The 17,632-nt window shown below is 35.4% G+C and overlaps 1 protein-coding gene across 1 annotated transcript; it reads right to left on the reverse strand.

The window, feature by feature from the left end:
- Positions 1-7,028: 7,028 nt before the first annotated feature.
- LOC145765442 (uncharacterized) lies at positions 7,029-10,674 on the reverse strand. The gene is made up of 4 exons (XM_082577262.1): positions 10,476-10,674; positions 9,180-9,298; positions 8,567-8,668; positions 7,029-7,827 (listed from the first exon to the last, which is right to left on the reverse strand). Exons 1-4 carry the CDS (start codon positions 10,615-10,617, stop codon positions 7,594-7,596), a joined length of 597 nt encoding a protein of 198 aa, XP_082433388.1. The 5' UTR covers positions 10,618-10,674; the 3' UTR covers positions 7,029-7,593.
- Positions 10,675-17,632: the final 6,958 nt, after the last annotated feature.

The following is a 17,632-nucleotide window of genomic DNA, read 5'->3' on the forward strand; positions in this document are numbered from 1 at the left end:
TCGCCTGAAAAAGCAATAATTTATTCCAGGAAGCTTTATAGGCCAGCTACCGTTTAACAACAACAACTGGCAAATTGCTTACACAGCGTATAATTGACTTACTTTGTTTTTACAAAATACAGGATTGAATATTTTTGCCTTGAACGGGAAAATTATTCTTTTGTTAGCATCAAAGGTCAAGTAATTTTAATGTTTTTTATTCGTAAGTTTTAAGCAGCTTTTGAAAGTTGCAAATTGCTATTTATTGGAGGTTTTATGGAAGCTATTTTACAATCGTCACGAAATTATTTAAACGATTTACCAGCACAGAGGAGTGGTCATTCAACTTTCTTTAAATCACGAATGCAACATGAAAGCTAGATTACAGCTGCTTTAGTTATTTAATTCAAAAATATACAGGCTGCCAGAAAAAAAATTACAGTCAGCAAAATTCGTTCTTTTTGCATTGATTCAACGTCTGTGAACAACATATTTTACCAACTAAGTTCAAAAACGAATCTCAAGGCACAATAATTGCATGTTCCAGCTCGCTTTCAAATTAACATGCTCTTGAGCTTGCAAGAGTTGCCATTTAGATATCGGTTCAATGCAGACAAAATGTTGCTTGCAAACCACTGTGGCTTGGCTGTGCCTAAAATAACTTTGATGGTAAAAGAAGGCCGACTCTCTCCCAATGCTCTGTAATTCTCAAGTAATTGAAACAATTACAATTTCTGGTTTTTGAGTTTTTTTTTTGTTTCTTTCACTTCTGTTTAAATGATTTGCCTCAGATGGGAAATGGTAAAAATAGAAAGGATGGCAGAATTTTTTATTCAAACAAATGCGAACTTACCTTAAAAGGCAACTAACCAACGCACTATCTCAAGTCCAATTAATTTCACTATTCTCGCTGCTTTGTCAGCAGTCAGCCAATACCAACTGTCTTAAAAAGTCCTCAAATAATCTCTTTCAGCCACTTTGAAAAACTTCTATCCACATGACGTATTTTGACGTCGAATTAAGTACAACAAGAAAAGCTTTTCCGCAAACAAAAATACTTGTTTCATAAGTAAACAGACTAAAGCAGCAATCGGCAAATCTTGAGACTGATCTCAACCTCTTACGAAACCAGACGTCTTCTGTTTCTCCGGAAGCCTGACCAGTTGATAAATACAATTTTGCGTTTTACGGCTGAACTTACTTTTTTTCTTTTGCGATCTTGGTTAAACCAAAAAATTTAAATTGGTAAATCCTTAACGTCAACAGGCATTCAACTCAAGACGAAATTTTTGTAAAATATTTAACAAGCACCACATAGTAAAACATACATTTCTATTAGCGGCAAAACGTCAGTGATATAGATATAAATAGTTATTTGCGGTGATTAACAATATGTTTAATCCTGATTTACAATCATAAAATATTAGGACAACTTTGTTTTATGATACATTCTTCAATAACCGCAATTGAATTGATTCTAACTAACATAATAAATTATGTCTTATCGAGCGTAAAAATACTTACGGACTCTGTATCAATATTTATTCGTTCGTAATTGGCTCTGCTCTATCAGGTAATTTATTGCCAGTCACTTTTGAGCAAAGATAAAAAGAAAATTCTAAGCAAATTTAAATCAGAACGCCTGAAACCACACATGCCGCAAATAGCTTTCTTGGATGTTCCCAGATAGCAAAATCAGTCATTTTTATATTGATTCAACGTTTGCAGACGGTGAAACAATGTAAAAATGGCTGATTTTGCTATCTGAGTCTGGCTTGAAAGTATTTTTTATTATCGATGTTATTCCATACGTGGCCGAAATTTTGTTGTTTTCGTCCCTCCAGGTTGTCAAAGCTTTCCCAGACTAGCCTACATCGATATTATAAAGCAGCCAACCTAAAGTAGGGAAGGTGTGCAGCACCAACTCATCACATTTAAACCCGCAGCATGAGGTTAAAAAGATTGTCAACCTGCGCTTGTAAAATAGTTAGCAATCATGCTGCTAAAAGCGAAATTCGATTTATGCATTAAGTTGTTCATTTCAAGTAATCTTAATTAAGCAATTGATTGAGTTTCGCCTTTAGCAGCATGACCGTTGCTTACTTCACAGTGTAGATTCTAACGATCTGTTTTAGCCCAATCTGTCTTAGGCTACGAAAGATCGTTAGAATCTACACTGTGAAATCTTAATTATAAACAAGTCTTTTTCTTTAAGAAGTAGGGATCATTGGTGAGCTATGTCGTTTTTAGTTTGGTCTTCCTTTAAAAATATTAAGTTTTGTTTGCTACAAAAATGCGCTACAATACTAACCTCACTGAATACTATACACATCACTGAAGTTAAGGCCCACTTAAACCTTTGTGTGAATTGAAGAGCAACAACTTTTCCTTATGTTGTTTTAGGTCTTCACTGAAACGATTGGTTGCCGCTGAAAAGCACAACCATTTTTTCGTTAAATCAACGTAAGAAAATGTCAGTTTATGTAACTACAAACTATTACTCAGGCAGTAAAGTCCGTCAGTTTTACATTGATTCAATGTCTGCAGACGTGGAGCAATCAACAAGACAGCAAAATCCATTCTTTTCAAATGACGGATTTTGTTGCATGAGTAATAAATAAAAAGAAAACGTCAGTTTATGTAACTACAAACTATTGGGCCATCATACCACTCCACAACTTAGAGATCGGTCGAAGAATGTAATAATCACAAGACAAGTATTGTACAACATGCTGTGGCAAGTGGGACATACAGAGCTGTTAGAGATGTGTGTGGTTTGGGTAATTGATTATTTCATTATTTACTATTTAGTCTCGTGAGTCATCGCCAAGATAAACCAAAGTCGTAAACCTTGAGTTGTCTGGTTTTGAAAATGTGACAACTTTCTGCTGACTTTAAGGCAAATTTGTCACACTCATTGATCGTAACATTGTTCAGAGCTTAAGTTCATTCTTGAAGATTTTCAAATTCCTTTTGTTTTTGTTTGTTTTAGTGTCTCGAGCGAAGAAATGAACCAGAAAAGGGATTTTACTGATTCAATCCTGTGCTTGCAGAAGGAAGCGGATATATTTGATATTTTTCTTTTGAAGCATAACAAATAAACTTAAGAGCAACCACACTAAAGTGTGTTCATTTATATACTTGTTTTGTCCAGGTACTTTGAAGTGACAAAGCTTTCCTATCAATAAATTATACAAGTGTCTAACACTTGCTAATTCAATTCACTTTGCCAACCATAAAATTGTTTTAAATCAATTCTTTTGAAATGTGCATAAACTTTTTACACTTCACTTATGAGTGTGTAGTTTCATGGTTAATTCCGTCAAATCTGGGACAAGTGGAATGCATGACTGGCTGCATATTTTGCTGCATAAGTTTATCTTTGGCTAGAACTGCAACAGCAAATCATGTCAACCATTAGCTTTTGTTTTGACACCCCGAAAAGATGTTTTGAGTTTCCTTATCAGGAATCTAGAACAGGAAAAGAATTTACAAATTCTAAACCATACAAAATGCAATAATTTTGTATTTCTTCTACAGTACCGTATGTTAGATGCTTCAGAAAAAAAAAAAAAAGTAAAATAAACTGTCTGTTTTGAAACTTTAAAAACTATTTATGGCTCGCTAAAAGCCTTGCCCATACAGTAGCCTTTATATTTTTTGTTTTTGTTATTTCACTGTAGGCTATTATGTAATGTTAAGTACCGGTATTTCGTTCTTTAATTTTTGTGTTTTGCTTATATTTTCAGGTGGCAGCTAACTTTGGTGACCTTTTGGTCTTTCGCTGCCATCCTTGTTGTGCGAATTATTTTTCTATATTGTGTTGGTACCTATATTTTTGTTTACTTGCCAGAGGAAAAAATCTAAACAGAACTGAGAAATCGTATATAGCCTACATGAGATTTTTTCGAACAATTCTCACAAAATAGTTTATATCCACTTTGACCAAAGTTATTTCCATGGTATTGCAGACCTCAACCCATTGGTTTGACTTAAACCATTCAAAGAATCGAACAGGTTACAAGAAGAAATCCGATTAACCATGCACGAAGGAGAATTTATCGTGAAACAAAATTAATGTCTGTGGCTTATTTGAAACAGTGCAATGTTAGCCGCACATTTAATCCTCTCGTCACCAGATGTTTTGCTGGAAAGTTCATTGAAGTTGAAAACACGACAGGAGGTTAAACGTCAGATACCAGAAGACTGGATCAACCCTGTATTAGCTAAATTTATGGAGAGACTTTAAACTTCAATAGAAAATACTAAAAGTACGAAACCTCCAGAGCTCTGGTGACACAGGGTAAGAATCCATTCATAATTTATTTTAAAGGAGACACCGATTGAAATAGTTTTTTGTCCTCTTTATCGAAATCTTCAACGACTGGGTGTACATGCATTGAGGCGAATCATTTTCTCTTTACTTTCTGTTTGCTACGGCCAATGCAATGATTGAAACTTCTGCTTGTATGTCTGTTTTGAGTTGTAAAAAATGTGTTATGCATTTGAAGCCCAAATTACCCCCTTGCCTCACATTGAGTAAGCCTCTACGTCAGTGGTTCTCAACCGACCATTTACGTTTCGCAAGGGTGCAGCAAGTTAATAGAATAGAGTTATTAAATATGCGCCCAGACAGTGAAAGGATTTGCGCTGAAACTCAGCACAAATTTCGCACTGACTTTGTTCGAAACGAACTTCATTTAATTGTACATGATATGATACGGAGCTGTAGTTAGTTTTGTTTTTGCGAAAACTCATTTCAAAGTTATTTTTATTTAATGCAGAAACTTTTTGACTTGACTGTGGGTGCCGCCAAATTATTTGGTTGTTTGCAGGGTGCCGTAAGCCGAAAAAGGTTGAGAGCCACTGCTCTACGTAGTAGTTAAAGTGCTTAATGTCAAGACATAGTCGTAGTAGAATAAAATCTTTTAGGGGTGCGATCAAAATTGTGCCAAAATGTTGTCTTTACAGATAATCTATACTTAAAAAAACGCAGCAATTTAGACTACATTTTTTTACAATTTGCCCAAATAACCAGACATTTTTGCCCAAATTTACGATGTTTGTTGTCGCAGGGAATGACCGCCCTCCCTGCAGCCCCATCTCATACGCTTTGTGTTAAGACCAGAATGAATGAAGGTGCCGTTGCCTGTTACCGAGTAGGTTGTACATCGCATTGACAGTAAATCAGGACATCAATAATCGTGGGAAAAAAGAAAATAAACTTAGCTCATTTCCCAGCTACCAATTCAGCTTTTTTCATTGATTCAACGTCTGCAAATTTTGAAATCAGTGTTAAAAGGGGTTTGTTTGCTAGCTGAGTTTCTGAGATGCAGTCCTAAGGCAGTTCTGGTCGCTTGGTGTGAAACTTATCTGCTGATTGATAAAATTCAATTGTTATTATATTCACTCAACGACAACCATTTGTTGTCAGTAGACCACAAAGTCAAGATTTGTGCAATGACAGATGGTCAACAGAAGTGCGAAAATACTTCGTGTTCTGTTGTTTTAGTTGGTGCGCTTGCATTGCCGTTGGTGTCGTAAAACCTAGCCTCAGGCAACAGCATCCCCTTTTCCTTTGATTCAGCGTCGAAAGAAGTTCAACCAATGTAAAAGTGGACTGGTTTGCTAACTGGAGTCAAGTTATTTTTACTTTTCTTTGCGATTGAAGCAACGTGAAAGTAGAAAATTTCCATTTAGTTTACTGAATAAAAACGTATGTCTTGGAACAACGTGCCAAGAACATTTTAACTCGAAGGAAACCAGTCAGAGTTATTACAAGCATGTTGTCATTACTCAGTGTTGTCCAAAGATAAACTTATTTTTACTGATTTCCTTTTACGCCCACACAGCGTGTCTCAATTTTTCTAAGACAGCGATATTTGAAAGGCGTTGCAGTGTTGCCCAACTTGTGGTCGGCATATTATCACAGAGGTATCACCAGTTATGAATGTTTTATTTTCCAGCGGAAACTCTTCATATGTCATATGACGCCCTTCAGAGAATGAAATTGTTTTGCAGCTACAAAATCAAGTTTTATTTACGTTGACTCAACGTTTACAGATAATGGATCAATGTAAAATGTTTGATGATCTGGCTGTAAAGCTGTTGATCTCACTTTCTTGGTCTTATTGACCGTGTCTGTGGACATTACATGAACCTTAACCTGATAAAGTTCTTAACCTGATAAAGCGGAGGATTTTGTCTATTCTTCTTCTGGGTTTATTTCCACTTCAAGTGGGGTCGCCGGTGCCTCCACATCACTCTGTCAGCAGCATCCTCTCCCTTTACTCCCACTATTTTTGTATCTTCATATTTTTATCGATGACTTAAATTGTTTAACTAACAAAAGATAAGCGAGCTGGTAAATGTTCACTATCTTATATATTCACTTTTGAAAAGTCGGCAAAATTCAAACACGAATAAAAGGTCTGCTTGATTCTGGTAGGCTGCCATGGACTTTCTCTTTTGTGCCTGAAATGTGCCTTTTTATGTTTATATAGAGCGAGAAGGTAAAGGAATTAAATTGATTTTTTTTATTTATTTTAAGATAAACCTTTTTAGATAATATTTTAACATCTGAAAAAAGCTGATAAAAGTAGTTTGCTTGCAACAATGCATGTTAACCAGGAAAAAATAAAGGTAAAAAGTTTTCGAACATCTGATATGGACAATTTTAAGATTTCTTTAAGCTGGAATCTCTATACATAATAAGAATCTTAGCCTCTTAATAAGAACTTTACCCCTTCCAATAAAAACCTTATTCCTTCGAATAAGAACTTCAGCCCCTTCCAAAAAGAACCTCAGCCCCTTAATAAGACTCCCAGCCCTTCAAATAAGAACCTCAGCCCTAAAACGTACTTTGGTCTTGAAGAGAAAAAGTGGTCATTGATTATGATTTTATGATTCTTTTTGTGTTTAGTTATGAAATGCTTTTCTACCTTGCTTGTTATCCATGCGCAGGAAGCATCAGTATGTATTGACTACAGCGCCACATTGCGGCTGCTTATTTTCTTTCATTTACTCATTTTTCATTTTATTTATTTTATTGTTCTTCAAACTCACAATACTAAAGACAACAAATTATCACAAAAATACATGGAAACACTGTACAACAAGTGTGGATAATAAATGGAGCAAAGAAAAATTGTCAAAAGTTTGATATATTTGGTACAGAAAATGTCGACGGCGAATTTTGCTCTAAACTACTTTTACCAAAACACAAACAATCCACAGCAAGGTTGACGTAAGCACAAGGTCTTGAAGGATGATTGTTACGTCACAGTACCATAAACCTTATACAATGACAACAGAAAAGTAAACTGCCCAGCCAGCAAAGCAATTCTATTTGTTTACATTGATTCCACGTTTGCAAAGGTTTCATCAATGTAAAAATAAACGGATTTTTTGCCTGGGCCCACTTAACTCTGTCAGAATTTAAAGAAGTAGTGACAAGGAGAGAGCTTTCAAAATTTTTCTATCACTGGTTAGTGCTGAGAGAGAAAAATGTTGCAATATTTCATTGAAATCAAACAAATAACTATCTATTTTTACTTGTCAAAATTAGGACGAAGATGTCAAACAATAACAAACTAAGCAGCTTGGTCAAAGCGATTATATATTCCAAGGGTATCCATCAAGAACATTCCATTGCTTCTTTGAAAATGCAATACCATTTTCTTGTTTCATTTTCTCTTGATCTGTGTCTTCTTCCTGTAACCGGTTCGAAAAGAAAGGCATGTCACCTCCAATCACGTCATCTAGCTGATCTCCGGAATTCGAGCACTTCATGGAAGATGTTATCTCTCCATGAATGAGATCTACCTTGGCAACACATGTTTTCCGATCCTACAAAAACATGATTTCAATCGATTTTGCAAGATAACAGTTTTACTAATAATTAAGTTTGTATTTGAATGAGTTTGATGATTGTTCTGACAAGAAGCCAGAAATGTTCTATTTGAATAAGATACTAGAGAAGCTGCATTTACGGTGGCAAAAACTTTATCGATAAATTATACAATATTTCGAACCTAACTGATCTTGTTTACTTATTATGTTTAATTGTTCGGTTGCATTGTAAATGAAGGATCCTTGTATAACTTTTTATCCTCAATAACATCAAGGAACCAGAACAGAGGTTGAATGACATTTACTTCTATTTCATTATTTAATTTGTTTGTTAGGATTCTAACATGTATAGCCTACGCTTACGTTCACCAAAAACACAGGATTTCCACGTAATCTTCCTCTATTTATCTTTACAGAGAACATTTCTGTTTGCATTTTAGTTGAATCGAAATAACCTGGGTAGCCCTGAACTTCTGTGTCAGTTTTTTCAGTTACTAGCTCTACTATGATGCATTGCGCATTTAGCTTACAATTGGTGCAATCTATTCCAGGATTTACAAAGTTTCAAGGCGCTTGGGGTTTAAAAGCAAATGAAAAGCATTGAAATAAGTCCAGTTTCGTTTCAAAAAAATAATCAAGCCTTTCAAAATCCGAACACATTAATGTAGATCAAATCTACCAAAGATATGAAAAATAATTAGGCAACCCTGTAAATGTAACCTTGTGGTTTACTTACATCACTTATAACTGAAGGCTCACAATTTGCGCTTGGCTCAGAACGGCTGCATAAAGTTTTTTCCAAGTATACCATCATGTGGCATGACGTCATATCATCTTCCTGGATTGAAAATTTAACACGATGCATAAGTAAGTGCAAACGAAGTAAACTTTTTAAATTTCTGTTATACAAATCGTTGCATGCATTTGAGTATAGAAGCCTGCTTGTAACTTGCTTTTATCCTTCAGTTCTAAAAGTCTCCATTCGCAAAGTATCCTAAACTATGACTATTTAATATGTATATTGCTTGGGGATGTAAAAGTAATAACGATTTTCAATGATTAAAAAATTATATAAGTAGTTAGACTGCGACATGAACTTTATTGAGTATGATCATTGATCAGCCATGGTAGGCTACAATTTTAAAATATCGAATACGTTGCAACACACTTTGACAGAAAAATAACTGTAAGAACTTATCAAAGTATCTCAGTTCTTCACTCGTGATAACAAGTAATAAATAAGATAGGCTTCATGAATTTAAAGGCCTTTGGTTTTTGATTGGTTGAAATAAAAACAATCGAAGTTGCAATTCTTTAGCGAACAGAAACTTGTTTGGCATCATACTAACCTTGCAAGCGACATAAGGATTGCGGGACTGCCTGTACAAATGTTGATTGACTGAAGTCACTCTGTTGTATTCGGACGCCATAAAGTTGGCCAGAGGCTTTGCCACCACAATTGGACTAACTGGAAAAGGTGCATTTTGATTAACCAGTGCCATGGTTTGCGGCTTCAGCTTCTCTCTGTATTCGTTTGGTCGTCTATACATTTATAGGCAATATTGTTCTATGATTTGCGTCAATTTTGAAAGCGACCACAAGCACCAAGCTAACACATGAGAGCAGTTCAAGTTTGCTGCCACATGCTGTTGTGTTTGAATAGCTAGCTATTCAAAAGGTGCAATAATTATGTTTAAACAACGTTTAGCTCGTGCAATAGCTTTTCACTGATTTTGTAAACACAGATATTTGCATCAGTGGAAATCGATTTTCGGAAATTCAACGTTGGAATAGAACTTGCCAGCGTTGTCAAAAACGTATTTTTGGACAATAGCGTTTCGTAGTAATCAGGTCATTACCATTGGTCTGCAACAGACCCAAAGCTGGTGCCTTGTGAACAAAAAAAACAACATAAAAATTTTTGCATTTATCAGTGAGAGCTTTTTCAAACAACTAGACGAATTGTACCTTATTAAATGAAAACGTGATTGTGTGTGAAAAGAATTATTTCAGTTTTCCAACATCTTGTTGATATTCATTTTTTCTCAAATCAAAAGTGTTTACCAGCAAAGCCTGGTGGTCTGTTAACATGGATTGGACTACAATATTCGATTTGCAATTAGTCAAAATTTAATATTGTCAAAAGTATCAGTGCAATTAAAAATATTAACAATAAACACATCTGGAAATAAAAGCCAGAGAATGTTTTCAAACGATTTTGAATCTTTATTCAAAATAATTTAAATTTTCGCGTGATACTTGATCGTGGTTTTGATTAAGTTAAAAATACCCAGGCAGCGTTTCCAAGTGGATTAGATCACCACCGCGTGTTTTGTGTAACCCCGTGACGTCCAATGTCGCATATACGTAACAAAGGATGTTGAAGAAATGACTTGAATTTAGGGAGTAGAATAAATCAAAACAAACAGCTGCTCTACATTGGCCTTTTATAGACATAATGTTGCACATTTGCCACAGGTTTTACTGCTAAATATTCTCTATTGGTTGAATTACATTTTAAAAACAATCTAAAAATTTGACTTTGTTGTTGAACTCTATGCGGTTTGAAGTTTTCTACCAAATCAGGAGGTTGCCTGAAAATTTTCACCCTATGCATAAAACCGATACCACATTTAAGGACTTACTTTGCTCTTGCTGCTGAATGTCAGTGTCCGAAAACATTGCATTTAGTTTTTCTTCCGGAGAGAAATATCTTCCTTCTGTTGCAAACAAACAACAGCCGAAGATCAAAAAAGTTTTCATCATTTTAAAAGCTAAATGGCACATGGCTAAAGAAGTTATGTGGTGAGGTGTTGGAACTAACTAATAGTTTACAAAATCTACGTTTCTGCGATAAAAATTGGTAAAGCTTTATAAGTTGGTTTGTTGGGATTGCTAGTTGCTTTGAGTGTTTTTTTCATAAAACTCAAGTGTTTTGGATTATGCGTTTTAAAAACTGACTGACTTGCTTGAAAATGGATACGTAATATGTTATTCGTATTACTTTTACTCTTTACTGACTTTCCAATAGTAAATTTACCCATACTAGTTAAGTCAATTGTAGTTTTGGCATTTACCATTCCTTCATTACTCAACTTCCTCATAGATGGATAAAATGTGCTACAAGAAGTTAATTTTATTCGCAGTTAAAAACCAATGGTCTAAACAGCAATCATCTTGACGCGATAAAAATGCATCAGTTACTCTATACACTGCTCGATGCAGTGTATCCATTGATGTGTCTTATCTTGGGATGCCCTTCCTTTATATACTATTTTAAGATCACATTCAACTATTTTGTCATGCAAATATCCACTCCATCTTGGTCAGATCATAAATTTGCTCTCTACATACAGAAGGGCATATCATGTTCAGAGTGAATGCTTTATATTAATGGAAAACCTGTTCGTATCTATTTTTGTAGTTAATTAATTATAAAATTGCAAAAATTTCCTTGAAAAAATACCCTTTTTAACGTTGAATCAAGGAAAATGTGTCACCTCATATCTAATTTTAATAAGCCAGATCGTATATAAGAGACATATATTATTTATGTTATTTGTTACACGATTCAAGATTAAGGAATTCAAGATTTTTTAAAAATTTGGAATCATGGAATTCAAACATGAGATTGCACTGAATCATTTTACAGCCCATCGGTGTAAAATGAGCTCGAAATTTAGTAATTTTCGGAAAAAACATTGCCATAAAACCGCTTGAATCTAAATCTACATCGGTAAATTAAAAATTTTACTATGCAGTAGCTTGTAAATGCTTCGCATTATAAAAGAATAGAATTAATAACAATGTGCCCATAAAGTAAGCAAGCAAGGCGATATTTATAACATTCAAGCTATCAAAGACCCTTTCATTTATTCTTTGTTTATCTCTCCTAGGAAGTGACGCTTTTTATTGCCTCACTGAAGAGAAAGTGGGCCGCAATCCGCATCTGTCAGGACAGATTGATGTCACACAAGCACATTCTTGAATAAATAATTTTCTGAGTGATATAATTTTTTTTTAAGAAGGAATAAAATTTTTATAATTCTTCATCCTTCGTGACAAAGTACATCGAAAAGGCACAAACGAGTGACGCTTTGTTTTTCTTTTTCTTTTTTAGCATGAAGACTTTTTGTCGCATTCCAGATTTACATCCGGTAGTTAACAATTTAGTTTGAGTGGACGAGAAGGCAAGGAAACCAATCTTTGTGTCTATCTTCGGATAGGTCATTACGATTCTTTGTGGTGAAACAATGCCGCTTCTTTTTCGGAAGAGTCGAACCTATGTCCCCTTGAACGTAAACGCTCACAACCACTAATGTAGACTAGAAGGCGCTTCAGAACTGAATGAATAGACAAACTTTTTCCACCTTACAAAGTGCTGCGTTTTTTTTATTGTTTTAACTTTGCTGGAAGTTGAATCGATGTAAAATTATCAACTTTTCTGGGTGAGTAAATGAAAGATCCTTTGGTCGTGAATGAAAATAAAGTGGTTAAAATATAAATAATAACAAATGTTTTAATAATTTGATAATATCGTAAAGTTATGGTACTTGTAACGACGATTGGGTTTGTCAGACACAAAATACAAATTCACTTTTACCTATTGATCGCAAAAACGGTAGGAATAACACGGTTTCTTAAGCAAATAGCACACGGAAACCAAACAGGTCTATTGAGCACTTGACAGAAATCTGTGAGATTGTGAAGTCGTAGCATTGTTACTTAAAATAAACGTTTGTTTACGTTGAAAATTAGTTTGTCAAATCCAACAAGGTAATATTTCGTGATGGTCGGGGTTTTGTTTCGTTGCCATTATGCAATAAAAAGCGGCTAGTCTGCCAGAAGAGGTTGAATTACACGACTAGAACCAATTTAAGCCGTGTTTCTGCATCTTCATTGATCACTGTTGCTTATAAGATTTCAAACAAGATTACAAAATAAATATGACCTTCACCTAATTCAGATATAAGACCCGATGAGAAAATGCGTTTTTTCAACTTGTGCTGATGTTGTTTTTATCAAAATAGATATTCTGTTTTTTTTTTGCATTTGCTTCTAAAAATACATAAAAGTTGCATAAGAATCTAAAGTTTCCGAAGTTGTTACTGGATTGCAAATCATACTTGACCTTCTCAGCTCACTTATAAACAGATCTGAGACAGCATTGTTATGTTGTGAATGGCTGTGGCAACAGTATCAACCCAGGCTGACTGTTACTGCAGCGTCAGAACAAAACGTTCATGTCTTGTTAAAGTTTGTAATGACCTTTCTAATGAATGATGTCAATTTTCAACTTAGGGTATTTAACATAGTTGAATTACAAACAACAAAAATGTCAATAAACCACATTGAAATGGATATAACCTAAATTGTCAGGTTTATAAGCAATTTTTGCTTGGATTTCTTTGATTAGCTGCGAATTAAACTAACAAAAAGCACCGTGTTCTCGACAATCTTTTCAACTTTGCAATGAATAAAGGTCCCATACTCAGTTACAGAGCTTTGGGAAATAAGATAAGAATCTCACTGCACTAAGCCTTCAGCACTAACGCGAGTAGGATGGCCAGTTCTTTTCTCTCGGCCGCCTTTCCTTCAGCAACTATGGCCACCCAATTTACAACACCCTGGGTAGAGGTAAACAGTGATTTTCAACAACCAACTTAAGCCGGGAGTCAAACCAGGTTAGCATAATTGGAAAGCCAAAGCTTTATCCCCAGCGTAATGAACAGCCAATAGTTAAATGGTTACTCTACATCTGAGAGTACGACTACCAGGTCTTTCAGGTCTTTGAAAATGTCCATTCAGTCAAAGAGATAAACTGATTGTCACTTTTTTCGTGCTAATTTTGAGATTTGGACCACATACAGTGTTTGATCCATTATTACGAAAAACGCTTTGACATTGTTGTTTGTTGCGTTTAAAATAGCCGAACTTGAGCTTGTCGCATTCGCAGACTTGTGTCTCTGAAGAGATAACCATCTAGCATGTAACCTCGTATCCAATTCCTCCCAGTGAAGGTTTAGGTTAATGTTAAAAACAACATGCCAGCAGTTTGGTTATTTGCTTTTAGGTTATGTCTAGATAACAGTTTCACATGTAGCTTAAAGAGCATTGACAGCAGACCCTGTTTGGTTCTTTTTGGTTCACTTAACGTTACGGGTCATCAGTTTGCATGACGGATCGATGTCTGTATTGTGTTTTCCCTTCCACAAACTACAGGTTCACTTTCCTGTAATAAATGTTTCGGTTTATAAGTATAATCATATTCATAACTTTCTAAACATACTTATGTCATATAGTTTAAACTGGCTATACGTCCCGACACTTTACTGCCAAGTGTGTCCTAAGTCTCTGAAGAGTCATTGTGAATCTGCGAGGGAACTCTTGGTTGGTTGATTTTGAATGTTTATCCTCGGACTGACAAAGCCTTGATAAGTTACTCCTGGTAGTTTCGCATACTTTTTGAGGCTTTTGACGCCAGTCTGATTACAGAGACTGACGGAGTGAAGTTTTCCGATTGTTGAAGTGTTGTTGTCAGGTAATTATTCCATTCACTAGGTGCTGCTGAATGGAAAGCAGTCCTTAGAATGCGTTGCTCAAGCGCACACCCCGAGAGTCGAACCAGCGCCGCGTGATCTTGAGCCGGGCATGTAACCACTGAGCTAACGGGGTGGTGGAAAAACTCTTACAGTAGAAATCCTTCCTTGAAACAACTTATGAGTTCATTTTTTAGGTTCTCTACGTTCCTTCCACTCATTCCAACGTTATGATGACGTTGTTTTGATTTATTATCGCTCTGCTAGTGTGAAAGCATTTTAACAATTTTCAGATTTTTATCAAATTTACGATGTCTCTATTTCATCCTGGTTTGCCCTTTCCATTGCAGAACACAATCAGTACAACTTTTTTTTTTTACTTTTTTACCTCATCAAGGCGTAACCGTTTGCTCACTGGTGTTGGACGCTATGGTGCAGACATGTTGCGTTGGGGCTTGGCAGAGAGTGCTGCTTGTGAGTGTGGCGAAATGCAGACGGCAGCCCACATTATCAAGGATTGCCGGCTATATAGATCACCCCATGGTATGGAAGGCCTTATTTCCATCGATGACGACACCAGGCAGTGGCTAACCAACGGATGCCCTGACATATAGCGACAATACGAGAGAAGAAGATCAGTACAACTTGTTAATTTTTGATATGCTTTAAACCGATCTGGAATCGAACCAGAATTACAAGACAAGATACTAACCAAAAGTAGTGACGCAAAAGAAGTAAAACACCTTTAGCCTAATGACCGAATACTAAGTGCTAAGATCATTTACTACATTTGGGGAAGAATGACAATTTTTTTTTGGCACATATTGTTCTTATACCAAGCATATTATAACGAAATTTCTGACCACTAATCTACCAACAGTTCATTTTTGAAACGATCAAAATGGTCATTTTCAAATTATGAGACTGTGCAATGTTCAATATAATGGCCCACTTATACAAACCGACACATTGCTTTAAATCTCCAACATAAAGTTTAATACGTAACTTTGAAATGAACATAAATCTGTGAAATAATGAGAAAGTGTATATATTTTTATTGAATTATTTTTATATTCTACAAACATGAAATACGTGTTTTTTCAGCTTTTGTAAAGATCTGATGACGCCAATACATTTAAAATGAAAATTTGATCAGACTTTTAGACACGATCCTAGTTTGTACGTCATCCAAATTTCTGCGGAATAGGAAAAAAATAGATTTTGAAAACTACAGTAGAACATACTATGGAACATACTAGCCTAACATGTGAAGATTTTGTGTGTAACTTTTTGAGGATTTGCAATAGATTGAGTTTCGCTTTTAGCAGCAGGATCGTTGCTTACTTCACTATGTAGATTTTAACTACGTGTTTTAGCCTGATGCTGCGAGTTCGCTGTGTTAATAGCGAATTGCACTAGCATTCGGAACATAGTTCCCTAGTCATATCCTATGACTTTTTGATCATACAGTAGTTACATATGCGAATCTTTGATTGGCCAGAGTTTAAAATGAACTTATCAACAAATGTTGTTATAAAGAAGGTAAGTAAAAACTGATCCTGGATAAAAAAAAGCAAAATGCAAATAAAAAATTAAAAATTTATGGGATTAGTCGCAGGAGAAATGTAATTTTAGGTTAATTCATTCATGAAATCGTGTATTATTCATAAAAACATGTTCTAAAATACTCGATCTCAATGTGAAACGTCTAGATTCATGTATTACAGTCACAAGACAAGACACATTGTGTCTGATGAACTTTGCGACAGAAAAAGATTGATTGATACTTTTTTCTATGTTACACTAGAGATTCTCATGGCTTCCATCGCTTCCAAGATAGCAAAAAAATGCATTTTTATATTGTTTTAACATTGCCAGACCTTAAAATGACATAAAAATAGCAACTTTGCTGGCTGGGTGACTAAAGGGCAGTTGAATTTTAAACACATTTATGGCTTGCAAATGTCATGTACTGTATATATTCACACTTATAACCTAACTCAATGTTAACGCAACAAGTGCGCCTCCATCTCTGTACATATATTTTCGCATCAAAATGATTAATATAATGAAGTATGCCACTAATTAGCAAGTATACATCCCAGAGCTTCGTTGATAGTATGTGTCGGCACCAACCAAGAGAATTACTTTTACATGCATTGTTGACAGAAAAGTATTTTTATTTTCGATTTTCTGCGTAAGTAAATCGGTTTACTTGCCTTCGCATTCACCTATTCCTATGCCTGGTTGAGAGAAATATAATTAATCGAATAACATTTCAGTTGCAACTACAAAAAGACCCAATCGTAATGCAGACGTAGGTTTTCAACTTTTCGACTTATGCTTTTTTTTATACAATTTTGGTAAAGAGCTGATTTTCTTAAACCATAGACAAATAAAACCTAACAACCAGACGGCATTTAAAATAATATAATAACATGAAAATAAGCTAAAAATTACAAACGTTTTCGGCCATGCTCATGTTAGCCCTCATCAAGTAACGACCGGCTGATGTTTTTCATAAATTGATTTACATGCCGTGTGGTTTTAAGGTTTTATTAAAAGTTATTTTCCTATTGCCGACTTTCAAACGATGCGTCGTCTTATGTTTTTCTTGGTATAAATCATTTGCTTCAAAATGTTGGAAATTTGTGGACTATATGCAGCTTGCTAACCAACTTCAAATGTGTTTTCAAAATAACTTTAATTACAATGTGGCTTTCAATCCAATGTGTAAGTTTATGATCTCAAATAAGAGTTACGGTAACAATATGCATAATACCTTAACTTCCTTCTGGTGATCTTATTAAGGTGAATTTTGATGTAAGATCTTGTATTTTCGTTAAATATTAGGGCTTCGTGTTGTCGCTATATATCAGGGCACCCGTCGGTTAGCCACTGCCTGGTGTCACCCCAATGGAGACTAACCTTCCACACCATAGGGGTGTTTGTGCTGTGCAAAGGGCAAGGAGACTAACCTTCCACACCACAGGAGTGTTTTTACAAAGGGAAGTCCTTGTCAAGGTCTGTCGTCTGCACTCACAAGCAGCATTCTCTGCAAAGCCCAAATGCAGCATATCTGCGCCATAGCGTCCAACATCTGTGAGCAGGTGGTTACGTATTTGTGAGGCAAATCAAGAGAAGTTATAACCCAACTGGGTCGAAAAACACAACTCAACTTGAATGAAAGTCAATGATATCATGGGGTCGTTCCCACTAGTATTAACTTGAGAAACTAAACTTGCCACAACTGCCGCTACAAA

The sequence above is a fragment of the Aplidium turbinatum genome, chromosome 2 (assembly GCF_918807975.1).
Source record: "Aplidium turbinatum chromosome 2, kaAplTurb1.1, whole genome shotgun sequence".
NCBI classification, from domain to species: Eukaryota; Metazoa; Chordata; class Ascidiacea; order Aplousobranchia; family Polyclinidae; genus Aplidium; species Aplidium turbinatum.